Source organism: Myodes glareolus, chromosome 23, assembly GCF_982192425.1.
Source record: "Myodes glareolus chromosome 23, mMyoGla1.1, whole genome shotgun sequence".
NCBI lineage: Eukaryota > Metazoa > Chordata > Mammalia > Rodentia > Cricetidae > Myodes > Myodes glareolus.
The window spans coordinates 38,937,688-38,958,721 of NC_142048.1; the positions used below are offsets into that span (position 1 = coordinate 38,937,688).

Here is a 21,034-nt window from a genome sequence, read left to right on the forward strand (position 1 = left end):
TGAGGAACTGTATTAAAGGGTCGTAGCATTAGGAAGGTTGAGGACCACTGGACTAGAAGAGGCCACTATCTTCTAGTGAATAGCAGTAGTCAGAGGTGGAGAGTTAGCTCGGTGTCTTGTCCTGGTTAAGGCGTAGGGAGGAGACTTGGGAACGGGAATATAGACACTAAAGGTAGAACAAGCATCCGGGGTTTGATCAGACTTGGAGTAAACACTGCCAAGTGAAGAACGATTTCCCGGGAGATAAGCCAGCAGAATCTGCGCGTGGATTTCATCTACTGGAGTGCAACAAGCCAAGCCCACTCGGGCAAAAGCAAACCATCCGCGGTGCGCAAGCGCGAGCCGGTCTCTCAGGCCCCGCCCCACCAGCCGAGCCAGGCTCTGCAATCGGATGTAGAGATCATCGCTCTAGCCAGGCAACAGGGTCGATCTCGGCTCTTCCCGAGTTCCGGGTCTGATGATGGCGGAGAAAACTCAAAAGAGGTGCGTGCGCTGCTCGTTCGGCCAGAGCCTGCTCTCACTTTCCGAAAGGGCGGAACCTGTTTCTGGTCGCACTTGGGGGAGTGGAGGGGATTGAGACGGTGTTTTGATGGATTGTTCCAGAATTCCACACTTGGCGATCGCAGGGGGCGGGGGTGGGGAGGGTTTGTTCCTGGACCCCCCCCACACACAACACACACACATACATACACACACACACACACACACCAACACACACAGTCCACCCCAGCACGCCTGTGCAGACTCTCTTTGCGACCGAGACGCCGCCCAGTGGTGGCGGCTCCATCGGCCCTGCCTCTTGGGAAGAGGAAAGGGCCTGGAAGATGTCACTGGCAGAGTCACCCTCTCTCTACCCTGCAACCGAGACCGAGAGCCGGGGGCTGGGAGCTATGGCCTCTTCTGTCACGGGCTTCACTGATGGGGGCTGTCGTTGGGAAGAGACTGCGTGGGTGACTGAGAAGCAAAGAGAACAGAACCATTTGCAATAGCAGCAGTGTTGAGCACCCTCTGTGTCAGACATTTTTGTAATTCTCTAACGCTCCCCCCCCCCCCCTTCTTTTGAGACGGGTTTGCAGTATATAGCCCTGGCTTTTTTTTTTTTCTTTTAATTCACTATGTGTACCAGACAGGCCTTGAACTCACAGGGATTCGTTTGCCTCTGCCTCCTTTTTGCTGTGATTAATGTCTTGAGCCACTAGGCCTAGATTCATTCTTTTGTTTTTAAAGTTATGTGTATGTGCATGTGAATGCAGGTGTCCCTAAGGCCAGAAGAGGGCAAGGGCTCCCCCTGGAGCTGGAGTTACAGGAGGTTGTGAGCTGTCTCCCGTGGATGCTGAGAGCGGAACCCGGATCCCTCTGGAAGAGCAGCAGTTGCTCTTAACTCCTGAGCCATCTCTCCAGCTCTTGTACTGACTTAACAAAACCTGTGTTGCATTCAGTGCTATAAGCTAAACTCTAAGTTTTTTTTTCTATTTGTGCCGGCTACCTGTCACCCTTTTCATGAGCTGAAGAGAAACAGATCAGCTGTAAGTGTCACTTGCACAACAATATACGCTCACACAGCCTTCAGAGAGTGGGGCTGTTTTGTCGTTTGCTAGGTCCGAGCCTCACCTCCCAGCTGCCTGCTTCCCACTGTGTCCCACCACCCATGACAAGGTGCAGTGGACCCGTGGGGAGATATTGGTAACAGTGTATACTACTAAAAGCAGTTGATCTAGTAGTAAGTTTATTAATAATTAATGTTCTGCCTCCCTGAGAAGTGTGCTGATGGACATAGACAATACTTGGGGTTTCTCTTTAGGTCATTAAGCAGGACATACTTTGGAATATCTTCTACCCTTAGCTGCTCATAATGCTTCCTTTGTGAGTGGGAGTGCGCATTATTACTTGTTTGAAGGAGGTGAGTTGCAACAGGAAGTTAGAGGTAAAATTGGAGCTTATGGAAGCTAGGCAAGGTGTCGAATAACCTTAATACCAGCTCTTGGGAGGTGGGGCAGGATCTCTGAGTTTGAAGCCAGCCTGTTCCAGGCCAATCAGGGCTACATGGTGAAACTGGGGGAGTGGGGAGGATATTACTATAATAAGTCTTTCTCTGTCCTGCCCTCCAGCTTCCAAATCATGAATGACACGGAGACTCATAATTATTAAAGCCGATAGCTTAGGCTTGTCTCTAACTAGCTCTTACAACTGAAATTAACCCATTTCTATTCACTTACTTCCTGCCTTGTACCTTTCCTTTGTAACGCCCATGTTGCTTGTTCTGTCTCTGCTCATCTCCGCCTTCTTCCCAGTGTCCTCTCTGCCCTGAAAATCCTGCCTAGCTATTGGCCATACAGCTTTTCATTAAGCCGGTCCAAGTGAAAAATCTTCACAGTGTGAAGCTTATTTGAGCAGAGCTTTAACCAGTGCTGTATTTTAACACCAAAACCACTTTAAATGAAAAAAACATCTAATATATGACACTTGAAAGGGGTGAGCTGGGCCAGGCAGTGTGGTGGCGCACGCCTTTAATCCCAGCACTCAGGAGGCAGAGGCAGGTGGATTTACAGATCTGGGTTTGAGGCCAGCCTCGTCTATGCAGTGAGTTTCCGTGCTGCCAGAACTACATTGAGAGACCCTGTCTCAAAAAACAAACAATATCAACAAAACACCACAAACTAAATAGTAAATAAATAACAGTGGGCCCTCCACAGAGAGCCATTCAGTTACCACAGGACAAAGATCCGCAGAGGCAGGGGCTTCTGGGCAACTCTCACCTAACAGCGGAGAATACTCATGAGAGAACAGTGATGCCCCAGGAATGGACTTTGCTTCCAGAAAGTTCTGGTATGCATTACCGTGTGACCATCTATAAAAATTCCAGGGTTAGTGTCCCAGTTACTTTTTTTCTTAAGATTTTATTTACTATGTGTACAACATTCCTTCCATGTATGCTTGCATGCCGGAAGAGGGCACCAGATCTCATTATAGATGGCTGTGAGCCACCATGTGGTTGCTGGGAATTGAACTCAGGACCTCTGGAAGAACAGTCAGTGCTCTTAACCTCTGAGCCATCTCTCCTGCCCCCGCCCCCATTACTTTTTACCACCTGTGAAGAGGGAATCTCAGTGGAGGTACTGCCCGGATCAGAATGGTTGCCTCTTTGTCTTGACGGATGATTGCTATGGGAGGCCCCGCAGTGGGGCAGTATCGCCTGAGTCAGCCAGGCCTGGGCTGTTTAAGAAAGGACCAGTCAGAGAGCCAGTGAGCAGCCTCCTGCCTGGACTCTGTGCACACTCCAGCCTGAATCCTTGACCTGACTTCCTCGATGAACTGTGCCCGAGAAGTGTAAGGCAGACACACCCTTCCCTTCCCAGGATGCATTTGGTCATGGTCTTTCTCCCAGCCACAGAACGTGTGGCTTCTCTTCTCAAGCCCGATACGAAACTTACCTTCTGATGATTTCAGCAGACTAACTCTTGATCGGACTTGTGGTAACCCAGGGTTGCTGGTAGGATTTTGTGAGCTTATTGCTTATAGTAAACCCGTGTCTGACTCCAAACGGTGGGCACGGAGGTGTTATCTAAAGTCACTGTGGCCTGAAGAGGTCTGCCTGGAACTGTCGCCTCCACCCCGTTCCCTATACGTCTGTTCATTTCTTTTGTTTTTGAGACAGAATCTCGCTGTGGAGTCCTGACTGGCCTGGCCAGGCACACTAAGTAGATCTGTCTGGCCTTGAACTCAAGGTGAAATGACTGCCTCTGCCTCCCAGTGCTGGTATCACAATGCCCAGCCTTTGTTTGATTTTTTGAACCAGTGTCTTGCGGTGTGGCTCAAATTGGCTTCACATTTGTGGCAGTCCTCCTGCCTCAGCTGGGATTACAGATGTCCACCACCATGCCTGGCTGATATATTTTATCATAATTTTTAAGAATATGTTCACTGAAATTGGTATTAGAAAGTTTGTGTGTCTTTTTCAGTTCTTTATAACAGTGGGAAAATTGGTGGAATTTTAAAAAGTAAATACTTTCAGTGCTGTTTTTGCATTATTTGGGAACATTTGGGCAATTCTGGAGCATGAATGATGAGACACATGTTGAAGAGGAGACCTATGCCGGTCTGGCGACCAGAGACACCTTAGGCCCCTTTCATGAGTTCCGTATGAATACTTACGGCAATTGCTTTGACTGTCATACACAGCGCAGTTTCATTCGTATACTGTTCAGTGGAGTTCATGGCTGTATCTTCCGTCAAGGTCATCAACACTATGTCTCCGTGCAGACAGCCAGTATCCATTCCTGTCTGCTACCCCAGAGCGTTAAAAGGATGTCATAGAGCTGTGGCCAAAAAGAGCTTACTGTGTTGTTGGTTTGTTTTTTTTTAAGCATATTTTATATTAAAAAAAAGTCTTGAATCACAAATAGAAAATAGCATTAATCTCTTGTTATCTGCATGAACATATGCATGAATAATAGAACTTCACCAAGAAGGTGAATTGATACAAGCAAACCAGCGTGATCTGGATTTCCCCTCTGGCTTGCTGCAGAACCTATGTGCTGAATGAGAGCACTTCTGGGCTCTGTTAGAGCCGGCTCCGCTGTTTCCACCTGCAGCGCTTCGACTGTTGGACTTACCAGGTCCTCACCTAGGAAGCGTGAAACTCTGGGCCTAAGAGAGTTTCCAGGGTTAGTGACTAAAAGTATTTCCTCTGCCACTGGGAATAAGACGAAGAGGCATGGTCTCCTGACGCCTGTTTAGTGATCAGCCCCGTAAGCCAGAGCTAGGTCGTGGCAGAGTATTCAAAAGCACCAGCAAGTTCTGTTGAAATTGTCTTCAAATAAGACTAAAACTTAGTCTTTAGTCAGTTTGTACTATAGTTTTTATTATTTGGTAGGTAGCTTTAAAACTTATATTTGTTGAGCTGGAGAGATGGTTCAGTGGTTAAGAGCACTGACTGTTCTTCCGGGGTCCTGAGTTCAAGTCCCAGCAAGCATGGTGGCTCACAGCCATCTAAAATGAGATCTGGTGCCCTCTGTTGGCTTACCAGCACATATGTAGGCAGAGCACTGTATATATAGAAAAATAAATAAAAGGTAAAACTTTTATTTTCTGTTGGAGATTAATAGAAATATCTGCTAATTTTACCTTTCCATCCTGTTGCTTTGCTGTCTGTTAAACAGAAGGCACACCACCGCCCCACTTACAGAAGTCCTGGCACATTACATCCTGACAGCGTGGAGGGCGTTGCCATTTGCTTTAACCATATCCTGTCCTTTCCCTTCTGCCTGCCCTAGCCGATTTCCGCTCTCCCTCTTCCTTTTCTTTCTCTCTCTTCCCTCCCTCCCTCCCTCCCTTCCTGTCTCCCTTCTTTTCTTCTGCTGCGTAGCTCAGGCTGGCCCATGAATTTACAATCAATCCTTTCACCTTGTTCTCCCCACTGCTGGATTACATGCGTGTCCTACCATGTCCAAATCTTTATATGAGGAATTGCTCTTTTTGATCACTGCTTATTAGCCATACCATAACTTCTTAGCCAGCCCCTGCTGATGGACATCTTGGGGGCAGGGTTAGGTTCTTGTTTAGACACAGCGCCGATCTTAAATTCAAAGAAAAGATCCAAAGCTGTTTTCTTAAGCATGTGAGTTTGGCCTATGGAACTATGTGCTGCTTGAGAAGCCCATAATATATTAAGCCCTCTTAACATTGATTTTCCATTTTTTCCATAAATTTTCAAACCTTTTTCCTAACTACAGAGTCAGCATACCTTCATTAAAAATATTTTTTATTATTACTTTTTGGTAGTTTGACACCATCCCCTGTAGGTTTCTGTTGTTTTGAATGCTTGGTCCCCAGTTGGTAGTGCGTGAGGAAGGTTTAGGAGGCATGGCCTTGTGGGAGGAAATGTGGCACTGGAGGAGTTTTGTGTTTAACTCTGGATACCCACCACACAGCTCCCAAACAAATACAGGGAGACGTATTCTTCCTTAGGAATGCCCAGCCTTAGAAACAAGCTTGGCTTGTTCCTAGACAACTTTTCTAACTTAAATTATCCCGTTTCTCTTTAACTACATTTCGCCTCTGGGCTTTTTACCTCTCTTTGTTCTGTGTATCTTTCTTTCCTTCTTACTCAGTGGCTGGCTGTGTGGCTGCCCTGGTGTTCTCCTCTCCTTGTCTCGCTCTCCCTCTCCCCTGGATCTCTCCTTTTATTTATTCTCTTTGCCCACCATCCCCACCTATGTCTCTCCCCTGCCTAGCTATTGGTCTTTCAGCTCATTATTAGGTAAATCAGGTGTTTTAGGCAGGCAAAGTAACACAGCTCTACAGAGTTAAACGAATGCAACATAAGAGAACACAGCACATCTTTGCATCATTAAACAAATGTTCCACAGCATCAACAAATGTAACACATCTTAAACTAATCTTCCACAATAACTGGAAGACTTTGCGAGTTCAAAGGCTCTTGACATTTCTTAACACTCAGTGCTTGCATGTATTCAATCTCTGTCTGTCTGTCTGTCTGTCTGTCTGTGTGTACTAAAGGTGCACACTTGGTTCAAGGTGTGATGTCTCAGCTTCCTGTTTTGCTGCCGCTTGCTTCCTGCCTCCCCACTGTGATGGACTCTTGCATTTCGGTTTTTTTGTTTGTTTGTTTGTTTGATTGATTGATTTTTTTTTCCTGCTTTTTAAGACAGGGTTTCTCTGTGTAGCCCTGACAATCCTGGAACTCACTCTGTAGACCAGGCTGGCCTCAAACTCAGAGATCCAAGTGCTGGAATTAAAAGGGTGCACCAGCACTGCCCAGCAGATTTATTTATTTTTATGTTATGTGCATTGGTGTTTTGCCCTGGGATTGGAGTTGCAGACGGTTGTGAGCTGCCATGTGGGTGCTGGGAATTGAACCCGGGTCCTCTCGAGGAGCAGTCCGTGCTCTTAACCACTGAGCCATCTCTTCAGCCCCCACCCCATCTCACGATGAACTCTTATCCCTCCAGAATCTTAAGCCAAAACAAATTTTTTTCTACCAATAATTTCTCTGGTCAAGGTGTTTCTTTCTACAACAGAAAAGTAATCAGTACACGTGTATACATACATTTATCTATTTATTGTGGGTGTTTACATGTATGGGGCTACACACATGCAATTGTGTGCATGTGGTGCTCAGAGGACAACTTATGGGGAGTTGGTTTTCTCCTTTCCCCATGTGGGACCCAGGATTGAACTCAGGTCCTCAGGCTTGGCAGTAAGTTCCTTAGTCAGCTCCTTACCCCGCTGAGCCATCTTGTCGGCTCCAACACACCTTCTGTAACAATACGTTTTGAAATTTAATGTTCTTAACTTGGGTTCCAAGAATTGAACCCGGGTCACCAGGCTTGCTTAGCAGTGCTTCATCAGTGGCTCCGTCTCGCCATCCCGGGACAGTTGAAACCTTACTGAGGAAGAAGAGTGTTACCTCTCTCTCTCTTCCTGCAGTGTGAAGATTGCTCCTGGAGCCGTCGTGTGTGTGGAAAGTGAAATCAGAGGAGATGTGACCATAGGTAAGAATTATTTGTGTTGATTCTCTAGACATGATGCTGTGTGGTTGATGCTTTAGTGCTCCATGCCGTGTGACCGACTCTAGTGCTCCATGCCGTGTGATCCACTTTAGTGCTCCATGCCGTGTGACCGACTCTAGTGCTCCACCTTTACTTCCCGTCTTCCATGTCTGTTTCGCTGGAGCCTGCGGTTTCTTTGGTTTTATTTTTAAATTTATTTCCTTCTATTAAGTGTTTAGTACTTACAAAATGATACAGTGTGATGGAAGCCGTGTTAGAATTTCTGTGGGAAATACCAGTGAGTCAGTGTGACTCAGACACTGCTTGATTTGAGAGAGAGCTGTTGTTTACCTGAGATGTGCCAGCACCTGCCCTGGGGCGACAGCAGTGAGCCCAACAAAGAACTTGCTTTTGTGGGGCTTCCACACTGAACAGCCTGCCATTCCAGTGCTGGGTTTCCTTGGATGCATTACTCAGCCTCTGTTTTTCAAGACGGGGTTTCTCTGTATAGCCTTGGCTGTCCTGGAACTTGCTCTGTTTTGTTATGAATATTTTTTTTGAAAGATCTCATATTTGTTATGAATATTTTTGGAAAGATTTTTATTATTTATTATTTTGCACAGTGTTATGCATGCATGCATGCCTGCAGGCCAGAAGAGGGCACCAGATCTCATTACAGGTGGTTGTGAGCCACCATGTGGGTGCCGGGAATTGAACTCAGGACCTCCAGAAGAGCAGCCAGTGCTCTTACCGCTGAGCCATCTCTCCAGCTCTGTTTTGAATGTTTCTTATCTTTCCTCCACCCTGTACTCAAGCCTTGTGTTTCTTTGGTTGTGTATATAAATAAGGATGTTTTTCCCAGAGTTGTGCTTAGGTAACCATTTCTGTCGTTACATTATCTCTAGTCTTTTGGCAGCTAGTCATTTTTTGGAAATAACACCTCTGACTCAAGCCTTCCTGAGAGACACAATCATAAAGTTTAATCAGAGCAGAGTGATCTGGCCCCAGCTCTCCCACCAGGTCTTGGTTTTTCCTTTCCAAGCTTTTTGGTTTGTTTTTGCTCAGGTTGCAGGCACAACTGATGTGTCCTTTCTGCTGGGCTGTGGAGTTGGCGGTTTGGGCGCTTGATAAACTTCTTACCAGACAGTTCAGGAGCAGTAACAGAACTGTGGCTCACGTGATCCACGTCGGGCCGCTCTGTGTGTGGACTGTCGCTCTTTTCACACTTTTACTAGTTTAAAGAGGGCAGGTTTTTCTTTTGCCGTGTTTAAAGTCATTGGAACCTTAAATCAGGTCTGCAGTTTTCCAGAAATTTAGTTATGGGTGTATATGTCAGGGTTCCCCACAGCACGTTGTCTGGAAATGAGCGGGGAAGTGGGGCTAGTATGCCAGAGAGAGATAGAAGCGCTCTGGCTTACAACTCTGAGGAAGCACACACACACCCCTTGGAGGTGCTTAGACCTAGGAGTCCTGCTAATTTCCATAGCATCAAGCCTGTTTTTCATTAGACCGCTAAAATTATTTTTCTGTAAATCCTTCTTGTGAGAGCTGACTAGCGTGTGAGGAGGCTCCGGAGAGTCCTAGCCCACGTGCTTGTGCGAGTGAACTCCTGCTGTGGGCATGAGGGGCAGACTGGGCACAGTGGGAAACTGTCCCCGGTGGAGCGAGCGTACTCAGACCCAAGCCTCCTTGCTGGAGTCTTTTTTCAGCTCGCAGAGCAGTGGTCACGGGCGTTGTTTAATTTTCAAAAGAAAGATCTTGGGTTTATTTAAAAACTGTTTATTGACATAGGAAATCATACCCAGAGATGGCTGCCTGTGGCAAAGGTGAAGAGCACCCTTACCAAATGAGGGAAAAGGAGACATGGTGCAGGAATGTCTTCCTGGCCGTGCTCCGGAAGCCCGGCCAGCCGTTTAGAAAAATAATTCATCCGCCAGTTAAGGCAGCTCCGACTCCAGACACATTTGTCCAAACAAGGAGATAAGCCAAAGGGCCTTTCGGCACACTCAGTAGGAAAACACACAAGCTGCCCTGCCAGGAGCAGCGCCAAGAAGGTCCGCACCGGAGTTAGATGGGGAAAGGGGACTCTGCGTGGTGACAGTTTAGGTTTTTGTTTGTTTGTCTTTTAAAACATTCCAACTTCAAGACCCTTAAGCGTGGCTCTAAATCAGACCCAGTCTAGGTAAAAGGTTTCGTGAACTGGAAAACCCGGAGACTGCCTGGCAGGCAGCATCCTGCCAGGTCTGCCGGAACTGCCCTCCGCTCTGCAGCCGCCATCGTGAAACTGCAAGCAGCTGTGCCTCCTTCCCGTTCTCCAGACCACACTCTTCGCTGTCACATGTGCTAGCCACGCTCTGATCAGTTACCGCTGCCCCCGACATTTGTTTTCATCTCTCAATTCAAAGCAGATTGGTTTACCTTAGGTTCTTCCAGCCCCGTGCTACAACCTGCAGTTGGGCCGTGACACCAGCAGGTGGCACTAGTGTCTAAATCAACTGCGTTAGTTCCACGGGAAAGTCCCTGAGATTTATAACCAGGTGTTTTCCAGTTACCTATTAGTAATTAATGATTAACAGATAATAATGGCAGTAATAAAACACCAGTTTAAACTGCTCAGACGCCAGACAGCGGTGGGTCAGGCCTTTAATCTCAGTACTGGGGAGACAGAGGCAGGCGGATCTCTGAATTCAAGGTCAGCCTGGTCTTAAAGTGGTGTTTCAGGCGAGCCAGGGCTGTCCTGCCTCAAAAAATACAAAAAAAAAAAAAACACCTCATCCTGATTTGGTTTTGTTATATAATAGCTTCATTTTATTTTGATTGTTTGGCTTTGGGTTTTTTGAGACTGTCTCATGCAGTCTAGGCCAGCCTTGAACTTAGATCTTCTTGCTCTCACCTAAGTGTCAGGATTACAGTGGTGCCCCATGCCAGGCTGTATTGTGTATGGAGGGTGTCGAGTGTGTGTTTGAATGCCAGGATACATCGGGACGACCTCAGGTGTCGCTTCAAGCACCCACCTTTCGTGCTGTAGAACCCAGCAAGTCCAGGGATCCCGACCGAGCTCTCAGTCCTGTGTCACATATTTTTGAAAGAAAAAACAGTGCCATTTATTTTCAAAGGTATAAGTTGGAGCAGTGTTAAAAAGGAAAGAACACACGTCCAGTCGGTCCCTCGTCTTCATAACCATCTTCAGGTGGCTTCTCTTAGGTTCTACTTGCCAAAGCTGCAACTTGCCAGTCAGCAGGAGGCCTGGCACCTCTGGCTGCTTAGCAAGCACACACCTAAGCTCTGCTGCCAGTCCAGGCCTTCACCAACCAGAAGTCTCCCCTAACAGCCGTTCCCATGATGCCTTCGTAAAGGAGAAGGCGTCTATCCTTGGCCTAACTTAGCCATTTTGTTTATTCTTCAGTAGTTCTTAGCACTTGGTGGCAAATGGTAGACTTCTCATTGTTAACGTTTGTTTGTTGGTGCGGGCAAGCGTGTGGAGGTCAGACGACAGCCCCGAGGAGTCATTCCAGATGTGGGTTTCAGGGACAGAATGCAGGTCACTAGCCTGGCAGCAGTGTCTTTACTTGGGCCACCGTGTCAGCTCCTGAATGTCACCTTAGGAACTGTAGGTCGGGTCCTGTGGTTTCCTTTCAAACACTGTTTCTAGTATACGGCCCACATTTCCACCCAGTAGGTAGGTTGTTAAGGATCTCGTCATTTTGTAGACGTGAAAGTGGGCCCACAGAGAGTGCAGGCACGCCCATAGCGTCAGTGATGGAGCCCAGTGGTGGAGCCCACTACAGGTTACAAAGAGCCTACCATAGACTGCGGCCCTATATTTTGAAGCAAAATAGAAATCCACATCGTGGGAGCTATAGCTCTCTATGGCTCGTACCACTGGAAGATGTAGAACTGTTATTTCGGAAGAATCCAGTATTTGTGATCGTATTGTTGAGTACCTGCAGACTGTACATGTCTGAGCGGCCATTGTTAGGAATGAGTTGGTGGGTGGTATTGTATTAACAAAATGTGAGGTGTTTTGTAACCATGGAAAAGAAGCATTTGAATACGTTCCTCCAAGTTTTATTTATTTTTAAACTCATTAGTGATTTTGTATGTACTGGTATTTGCAGGTCTCAAGTGTATGTGCACATATGTGCATGTACAGTTATACATATACACATGAGAAGAAAAGGCACACATGGTCAACTTGGGAATCTTCCCAGGGAGCTCAGCAACCCCATCTTCCCTCCTGAATTGCAGACTTTATTTGGGAATTTAATTAGTAGCGAAGGTGTCAGGGGACTATCAAGACTACGTCTGCTGTTCCTTACTGTTTGTATGCTGTGGGACTCTGTGGCCTGCTTTGGACCCCACCACACACATCAATTCCCCTCAGTTCTTCGTCTTACGAAAAAGAATGAGATGCACTGAGGTCCCTTCCAGATCTCACCAGGAAGGCCTCCATATTTACTCATGGGTTTGGAAGCTGGTGTACTAAGTATTCCCAGTGTCCAAGAGAAGCTCAAAGGGACAAAATAGCTTGTGTTCATTCTCTCTCTCTCTCTCTCTCTCTCTCTCTCTCTCTCTCTCTCTCTCTGTGTGTGTGTGTGTGTGTGTGTGTGTGTGAGAGAGAGAGAGAGAGAGACAGAGACAGAGACAAAGAGAGGAAAGAGAGATTTGGTACTGGGGACCTACCCAGGGCCTTGTCCCCCTACATGCTCACCAACTGAGCTGCACTCCTGGCCCCGTCATATGTTAATTTTTGTTGCCCTGTGACATACAACATTGTGTCTTACCTTTTATAAGCTGATAGTAACTTTTTATCTAAAAATTAACAGTTTATACCACAGAATCCTGGGGAGTGTCACCTCTGCCCCCTTGATCCTTCTGTCCACCTTCCTTTCTGAGTGAGTTACTGTTTGTTGCCATTTCCAAATAGAAATGGCCTTGCTCAGGAGGTTGGGTAGAGTCCAGGACAGCCTGGGATGCAGAGTGGAGCCGGCCTTAAGAGAGGAAACAAAACAGGGAAGAAAAACAGCTTCGATGCTGAGATAAGGGTGGGTGGGTGTGGGCCTGGAGGAAGATATGCTTTCTTATCAGTGGTTTCACTATCACCAGAGTACTAGGCCTGAGGGCAGGTGTGTGTGTGTGTGTGTGTGTGTGTGTGTGTGTGTGTGTGTGTTTGTGTCTGTGTGTCTGTGCCCACTCACTTCCACATAGTTCACCAAGGGCGCCCTACTTTTGCCTTTAGATTGAGACTGGAGGTGTCCCAGGTCTCCTGACCTCAGTGTGACTGGCCCAGCACTCTCTAGCTCCTGTCCTCTTGAGGACTTCAACTGTCCCTGTCACGCCCTGCCTGCTTCCAGTGAGCACGCTTGTGCTCAGATAACAACAACAGAGCAAGGCTGAAGGTGGACCCTGTCTTTCCAGACCTCTGTCCCTCCATGGACAGAATACTGTTGTTGCTGTTGAGACAGGGTTTCCCTGTGTAGCCCTGACTGTCCTGGAACTAGCCCTATAGACCAGGCTGGCCTCCAGCTCAGAGAACAGGTGTGCACCACCAGTGGCCAGCCATAGACAGATCTAAACCACGTGGTTAAAGATGGAAGTTCTGTGTTATAAGCAGGGCCTGGCCTGTCTGAAAGAAAAGATGGGAACTAGTTTTAGCGGCGCCATGAGCCACACTGTCTTAAGTATCACTGCGTCTGGCCCTTCCCACAGTCCTGCAGGACTGCTGCTCTCGTCACCCGCATGTCCTGCAGAGGCCACCGAAGGCTGGAGCTGGAGGCTGAGCTGTCTGACCCTGCCGCATGTGCACTTCCACTTTGGCTCTAGATCTGGCCCTGCCCGCTGCTGATAACAGCCGGAGATAGCGCTGGTAAGGTACCTAGCATGGTGCCTGGCGCAGACTTAGGAATGCTCCTCCCAGCGGCCTCACCCAGCTCCATCACCTCCCACCTTCCCCCTGGAAGCAGAGCCCACACCCACAATTTCTTCTCACCTGCCTCCTTTCACAGGCCCTAGGACGGTGATCCACCCCAAAGCACGAATTATTGCGGAGGCCGGGCCCATAATTATCGGCGAAGGTAACCTAATAGAAGAGCAAGCCCTCATCATAAATGCGTGAGTAAGACTCTTAGGTGCTCCGAGCCGAGCGCCAGGGGGACGTTTTTCCAACATTAGCTGCACAGGAGCCTTTTACAGCTTAGCTCAGGAAAGCGCACGTTCAGAGCTAGAGGAGGGTGGTTAAGGCTCTGTCAGCGTGAGCACACAGGAACCCAGGGGAAAAAAACCCAGACCAGAAAAAAACTGCCCAAGGTGAGAAAACCAGAGCGCCCCGCCCTGGGTTTGGTGGTCTCCCAGCGTGACACTTTTTATCCATCCTCAAACCTGCAATGGTTTCTTCCTGATCCATCCAGTATCCTCATGTTGTGCCTGCCTTGCAGAAGACATGTTTGGTTGGATTTCTTTTGATGTCCATATGTGAATTTAACTCTGTTTTCCCATGTTCCACATGGGTGACACCCAGAATTACATTCACACAGTGTGGGATCCTTATAGCGATTCGTAAACTTTAAAGATAAAAACGTGGTGTTAGACAGTGTGTAATCTCTGTGAGCTGGACTACAGCACCCAGTCTGTTTTCAAGAGTGGGCATAAATTTTTCTAGATAAAAGTTTGGCAAGAAATTCATGCTTTTACCTAATTTGTAGCAGCCATGTATGGAATTTGTGTGGGAAAATGTTTAGCCATGATAAAAAGACTGATTTGTCTGATACTTACACAGAACGTGTGGGCGTTTCTTACGGTGTGAGGCCCTTCTCCCCCCCCCCCCCATCCCATATTAATACCCTTTATTTGGCGGTGAGTCTGCCATCAGATAAAGCCATCCTCCTAGAGCAGAGTTTCTATCCACCTACTTCACTAAGTACCCATCTCACAAAGTAACTGCTTCATGTGGCTGGCTGTTTGCATTTCACAGTTTAAATGGTTATTATGAGTGGGGAGCACATGGCTGCTCTGTAGCCCTGGCTGTCCCAGAACTCGCTTTATACACCAGGCTGTTCTGGAGCTCACAGAGACCCACTTCCCTGTGCCTTCCAAGTGCTGGGATTAAAGGTGTAGCACCCTCTTCTGAGGTAGTTTTTCTGTCTGTGACTTCTTACATTTCTGTAGTTCTGTACACCTCAGAACCTGGCTCAGGAGCTAGACACAGCTGTGGATTTTAAGTTTGATGCAGGTAAAATTGAGACAGTTGCTCCAAATTCTGAAAGGATGGCAGCTGTTTACTGTGTGACTGGCCTCTGATGATCTGTCTGTTCTTTTTACAGTCATCCGGATAATATCATCCCAGACACTGAAGACCCAGAACCCAAGCCAATGATCATTGGCACCAACAATGTGTTTGAGGTTGGCTGCCGTATCCTTTGCTATAATCTGCCACACATCTTCCCCGGATGATTCTGTTGCTCAGATCCCTCCCCGCGTGAAAACTGACATACCTTATCTGTCACACACATTTAAAACATGTATAGACAAGGCCAGCAAGACTTTAAACAGCATACCCATTTGCAGTATGTTAAGAAATCCTCTGGGGGCTGGAGAGATGGCTCAGTGCTTAAGAGCATTGACTGCTCTTTCAGATTCCCAGCACCCTCGTGGTAGCTCACAACTGTAACTCCAGTTCTAGGGGATCTGACGCCCTCGCCCATGCAGGCAAAACACCAGTTCACATAAAATAAAAATAAATCATTAAAATTTTTTTTAAAAAAACGAATTCTTTCCTCGGAGGGCGAGTGAGGGGGACAGTGATGGAGAGAGATCTATCTTTCTGGGATTGGGCTGTGTGTAGGACACACGGCTAGCATGTGTTTCATCCCTGTTACCACAGGAAGCAATGTCTCTCCTGTTCTGGCAGATCCCTCAGGAAGGTAAATATTGACCCTGACACGCACGTGCTGTCTCACACATGCATGCGCACACACACGCGCTCTCTCACACACGCGCTCTTGCACACACGCTCTTGCACACACGTGCTCTCTCACACACGCTCTTGCACACACACTCTTGCACACACGTGCTCTCTCACACACACGCTCTTGCGCACACACTCTTGCACACACGTGCTCTCTTACACACGTACACATGCGCTCTCACACACACACTCTTGCACACACGCACGGATTTAACACTTTGAAAGTCATTGACTAGGACTGCTCGACGACAGGTAACTGTGGGGAGGACGTTAGACACTGAGAAGCTAATCTAGCTCCTGTCTGATGTAAGAGCCGGCACACTGGCTCAGGGAAAACCACTTGCCACCAAGCCCGACCACCTGTATTCGGTCCCCGGTTCCACGTGGTGAGGGAAAGAACTGACTCCCTCAGTTTGTTCCTGATCTAAGCACATAGACCAGGCACTCATACATGCTCAGGCACAAATATTCACATATATGCAGTAAGTAAGTAAATGTAGTAAAATATTTAAAGGCATCTGGGTCATTTCTTTATACCTGGGGGTATTTGTGTTTGGGAATCAAAGCTGTGCTGTAGATTGGCCCTAAGCAAAGAATTCTGGCAAGGCTGAGTCTGTGCAGCCCTTCTCACGCCTCTGTCCCCAGTACACTGTGAGGACATTCTGCATTCATGGGAAAAAGTGTTTACTTAATTCAGGCTCACAGATTCCCAAGCCATGAAAATGGGAGACAATAATGTCATTGAATCAAAAGGTAAGCTGTGTCCAGAGCTGTATTGTCAGAATAATTGCCTCCTTTCTCTTTGCTGTGTCCAGGGAAACGGCCTGAGTACAAACAAGGTGGAATGCTTGGATTGGAGCAGAGTCACCGGCACATTAATTCTTTGCCTCAAAGGAACCTAACCTAGTTACGTGGTCATCTGATAACGTGGTTAACTGCATTAAGTTGAAAGGCCAGCTGTGTACAGTTATAGGCTGGATTAAGGCTCCTCTGAAAGACCTGAGATGGGCTTTTGCTAAATGTGTTGGCTGTGCTGTAGTTGATGAGCATTCTTGCAGAATGAAAGACACAAATGGCAGTTTCGCCAGGAATTGCCTTCTTTAATTTCAGACCTGCTTTACCCTAGCCAGTCAGAGAAAAACAGCATCTACTTACCAAAATTAGAGCCAGGCAAGGGGATTATGTGAGGTCCCCAACCCTGGTGGGAACCAGCTCCCACAGCTCGCCCTGCGGCTCAGAGAACGCAGCTCTAGAACACTGCTTTGGCCTTCTTGACCCTGACTGACGGAAAGAGAACGCTGCTTCTCCAGAATACCCAAAGTGCCCTTTCCATTCATCTGCTCAGCAGTTCTAGTTTCCACTATCGGCTGTGGCCGCTGTTGGGCCGTTCTGAGTGTCAGACATGTGCTCGGCACTGTATGTTCATTGTCGATCCTTAAAGGGAGCAGAGAAGGAGGGTAGACTCTCTGCTCCAGGATCGTACCCTGACGTGCCCAGTGCCCCACAGCCTGTGGGCAGGGACTCTACTAAATCCACCTGCACTCACACACTGCCCGCTTCTGTGCTGTCTGCCTTCACTGTACCTAGGCGTTGCCTTTCAGTTTCTTCTGAGCCTATTTGTGGAAAAGTAAACAGTGAGAAATGTCAGTGCTCACTTGCTGTCTCAAGTTGTGATTCCGTCTTCACCGCAGCGTACGTGGGCAGAAACGTAATCTTGACCAGTGGTTGCATCATTGGGGCCTGCTGCAATCTAAACACTTTTGAAGTCATCCCTGAGAACACAGTGATCTATGGTGCAGACTGCCTGCGAAGGGTGCAGACGGAGCGGCCACAGGTACTAGGAGTTCATCCAGGGCCACTAACTTTCCCAGAGTCCATGTGATTGCCTCAGTGGGCACCAGATGATTAGGGGTTGGGGGCATGATTCAGCGGTATGATTAGCATGCAAGGCCCTAGGCTCCATTCCCAAAGGCAAATAAATAAAACATTAGAGAAACATTCCCCAAATTTGGATTTATTTGCAATTCAATCATGATTCTTTAGATTAAAATCAAATGTATAGAAAGTATGTGTGGTGGGGGAAAGACTCTAGAATTGATATTCTGATGCACCACTGACCCTCACACCAAAATATTAATTCACTGATGATCACTTCCAAAATACAAATCTTCAAGATGAGGAATGACCCTAGAGATGGCAGGCTGGGTTTCTTAGTTTATGAAAGTACCGTGACTGGCTCATAAACACAGCCTATGACTAAAGGAAGTATGTTTAGATATTTCCCAGGCTTACAAGAAATCCTCCCCTCCTAATCGCCCAGATCGACAGTAATGCTAGACTAGGAGATGAAAGGCTTAGGCCTTTGGGCGTCCCGTGGGCACAGACGTGCAGGCTGGAGTTGTAAAGCTCGCTTCTTGGCATGCTCAGTATAGATTTCTTGAGCTTCCCTTTCCTCCCCCCAAAGAAAATATTTTCAAGACATTTGATACTTGACCTTTCTTAGCCATATTTTTAATCATAAATTAAAACCAGTTCTTTCTAGATGATTCCACTTTTCCATTCTCAGAGTTTCATATAACCCCTGCCAGTCTGGAACTTACTCCCAAGGATGACCTTGAACTTCTGTCCTTCTGACTCCAACTCCCTAGGGCTGGGATTACTGGCATGCACCACTGTGCATGATTTATGCGGTGCTGAGAAGCAAACCAGGGTTTTATACATGCTAAGCCTCAAGCTACTGACATCCTTACCCACGTGGGTCACTCTTCCTTTGTAGTCTTGGCATTATTATTATTATTATTATTATTATTATTATTATTATTATTAGCTGGTATCCCATAGGCTAAAGGGGAAATTAAGTTTTTTAAATTATCCTTTTGTGTAATAGCAAAAGTGACTAAAGGAGGAGAAATAAAGCTCGAATTGGAGAAAGGCAGTTAGTGACCTGAACGGGGGCATCAGAAGTCTAATGTCGTGGGTGTGGTCTCCGGAGTGTCACCAACAGTAACATAATGACCCTTTATTAGGACAGATTCCTCAGACTCTGACCCAGTCTCTAGGGTGGAACCCCTGCTTTCCCTCAAGTGAGCTGACAGTCGGGAGATGGCCAGCGCTGCTCCATGCAGGGAGGAGCTCAGCTGAGGGCATCACAGGGTGTGTGGGAAGCATTCTTGATGTTTAGAAGCCAAATAAAAATCTATAGACAGAAATTTGAGAAGATGTTCCTGTATGTTTTTGTATGGTAAAGTCTTGGGCTGTATGTCTTAAGACATGACCATTAGAGATTTAAGACAGCAAACGGACGGGTAAAGAAAAGTCAGTCAATGAAAATCATGTTGAACCCCACAAACTCACAGCATTTCTACCTGGTATTGTTGACCATGCCTCTGCCGTCTTCATCCTCTCCTCTTTTCAGCCCCAGACACTGCAGCTGGATTTCTTGATGAAAATCCTGCCCAATTACCACCACCTAAAGAAGACAATGAAGGGAGGCTCAACTCCAGTTAAGAATTAAAGGTGGTCCAGATGGCGATCTGTCTCTGCTGGATTTTGAAAAGACCCAGTACTTTACGTCCTGGTGACTTTTTTGTTGGACACTTGAGTTAAGGAGAGAGGTGGGCCCCATTGTAACTTATGTGGACTGCATTGTTTATCTAATTTATGTGGACTGTATTGTTTCCCTGTCCTTGTTCTGGTCATTTATAGACTCGGTTTTTCTTTTGTGATACAAATATTAGCCATGCATTTATTATACAAAAGACTACCCATGATGACATGTCATGTTATCTGTTTATGTTTTAATGTAACCATAACTAAATAAAGTTTAGTTACTTGCATTAATCTTCCAAATTGCTGCCTCAATATTTATTATTAATATTTATGATACATCAAAGCTGAGGTTCTTTCCTTTACGTCTTGTATATTTTTAGCTGTTTAGAAAATGGAGGTGAGGGACTGGAGAGATAGCTCAGTGATTAAGAGCACTGGCTGCCCTTCCAGAGGACCTGGGTTTGATTCCCAGCACCCACATGGTGCCTCACAACCATCTGTAACTCCAGGTCCAGGGCATCTGACAATCTCTTCTGACCTCTGAGAGCACCAGGCATGCAAGTGGGGCACATCCATATATGTCAGCAACACACTCACACATAAAAAGTGACCAAGTCTAAGAAAATGATAATTCGTGTGTGGGCTGGGAGATGACCCAGTGTGTGAGAGCTGCAGGCACGTGCCACCAAGTCAGGTGACCTGAGTTCCGTGCCCAGAGCTCACACAGGAGGAGAGAGGTGACTCCTACAAGCTGTCCTCTGAGCTGCACACGTGCTCCATGGCACAAGCATACATGTGCATACCCACGGATGTTCACGCAGAGCGGTACACACGTGAAGTTATATTGACGTGGTACTCATCACTATTAAGTATGTGTAATGTTGTTTATCTACTTACACGGAGAGTGAAAACTTAAGGACCGCAGACTGAACCAAAGGCCTCATGCATTAAGCACACATTCTGCCACTGAGCCACACCTACACCTACAGCCCCTCATCTTAATGATCCAGTACAGTAGTACATACAGTCAATAGAAAACAACCTTCAGCTTGCGAATGACAGTAATACCAAAATACTAAAGTACAAGGTTAATGCTGGGCAGTGGTGGTGCGCACCTTTAATCCCAGCACTCAGGTGGCAGAGACAGACAGATCTCTGTGAGTTTGAGGCCAGCCTGGTCTACAGAGCAAGGTCCAGGACAGCCAGAGCTACACAGAGAAATTCTTCATCAAAATAAAATAAAAAATAATACTAAGAAATACTAGGAAGGTAAAATACTAAGATGGTATCTTGATACTTAATTTGTATATGAATAGGGCCTAGAACTGAGTTTTTACATTTCTGAAACTGGTGAGATTTGATTTGGGTAAGAATCCATGACTCGGGCTGGAGCACTCAGCTGTAGTGGACTGAACAGGGCCTTGGGTCTAGGAAAACATGGTTCTGATGCCCCGTTTATAGTAACTGTCCCTTTTCAACACCTGACGGTGAAGTCAGAATTCTGTTGGTCGTGGAAATTCAGTAGAACATTAGAGATTACAGAGCTGAGCCGGGTCTGGTGGTACAGCCTGTAAACTCAGCTGTCCCAGAGACTGAGTGGGATGAAGGAATGTTCAAGGTCTCCCTGGGCCACATTGTGAGTTATAGGCCAGCCTGGTCAACTTAGCAAGACCTCGTCTCAAAGAGTAAAGCCAGAAGCTGTAACTTGGAGGTATGGTGTGGGAAGTCCTTCTGTCTATGTGTTGCTTTTATTGGTTAATGAATAAATCTGTTTTGGCCAGTGGCTTAGCAGAATAGAGCTAGGCGGGAAAACTAAACTGAATGCTGGGAGAAAAAAGGTGGAGTCAAGGAGAGGCCCTGCAGCCACCAGAGGGGAAAGATGCAAGCTGCCAGTTGGAATCTTGCCAGTAGGCCACAAGTCTCATGGTAAAATATAAAATAATGGAAATGGGTTAATTCTGGATGAAAGAGCTAGCTAGCAATACACTTAAGTGATTGGCCAAGCAGTGAC

The 21,034-nt window shown here is 46.8% G+C and overlaps 1 protein-coding gene across 1 annotated transcript; it reads left to right on the top strand.

The window, feature by feature from the left end:
• Positions 1-348: 348 nt before the first annotated feature.
• Dctn6 (dynactin subunit 6) lies at positions 349-19,323 on the top strand. Its single transcript, XM_048456569.3, has 7 exons — positions 349-483; positions 7,450-7,514; positions 13,517-13,622; positions 14,831-14,919; positions 16,180-16,227; positions 17,166-17,308; positions 18,890-19,323. Exons 1-7 carry the CDS (start codon positions 458-460, stop codon positions 18,986-18,988), a joined length of 576 nt encoding a protein of 191 aa, XP_048312526.1. The 5' UTR covers positions 349-457; the 3' UTR covers positions 18,989-19,323.
• The last annotated feature ends 1,711 nt before the right edge of the window (positions 19,324-21,034 follow it).

Coding starts and splice junctions, on each gene's coding strand:
- Dctn6 (XM_048456569.3), top strand. CDS start 458: ATGATGGCGGAGAAAACTCAAAAGAG. Junction 7,515..13,516: donor CAGAGGAGATGTGACCATAG/GTAAGAATTATT, acceptor CTCCTTTCACAG/GCCCTAGGACGGTGATCCAC. Junction 14,920..16,179: donor TGTGTTTGAGGTTGGCTGCC/GTATCCTTTGCT, acceptor TCAGGCTCACAG/ATTCCCAAGCCATGAAAATG.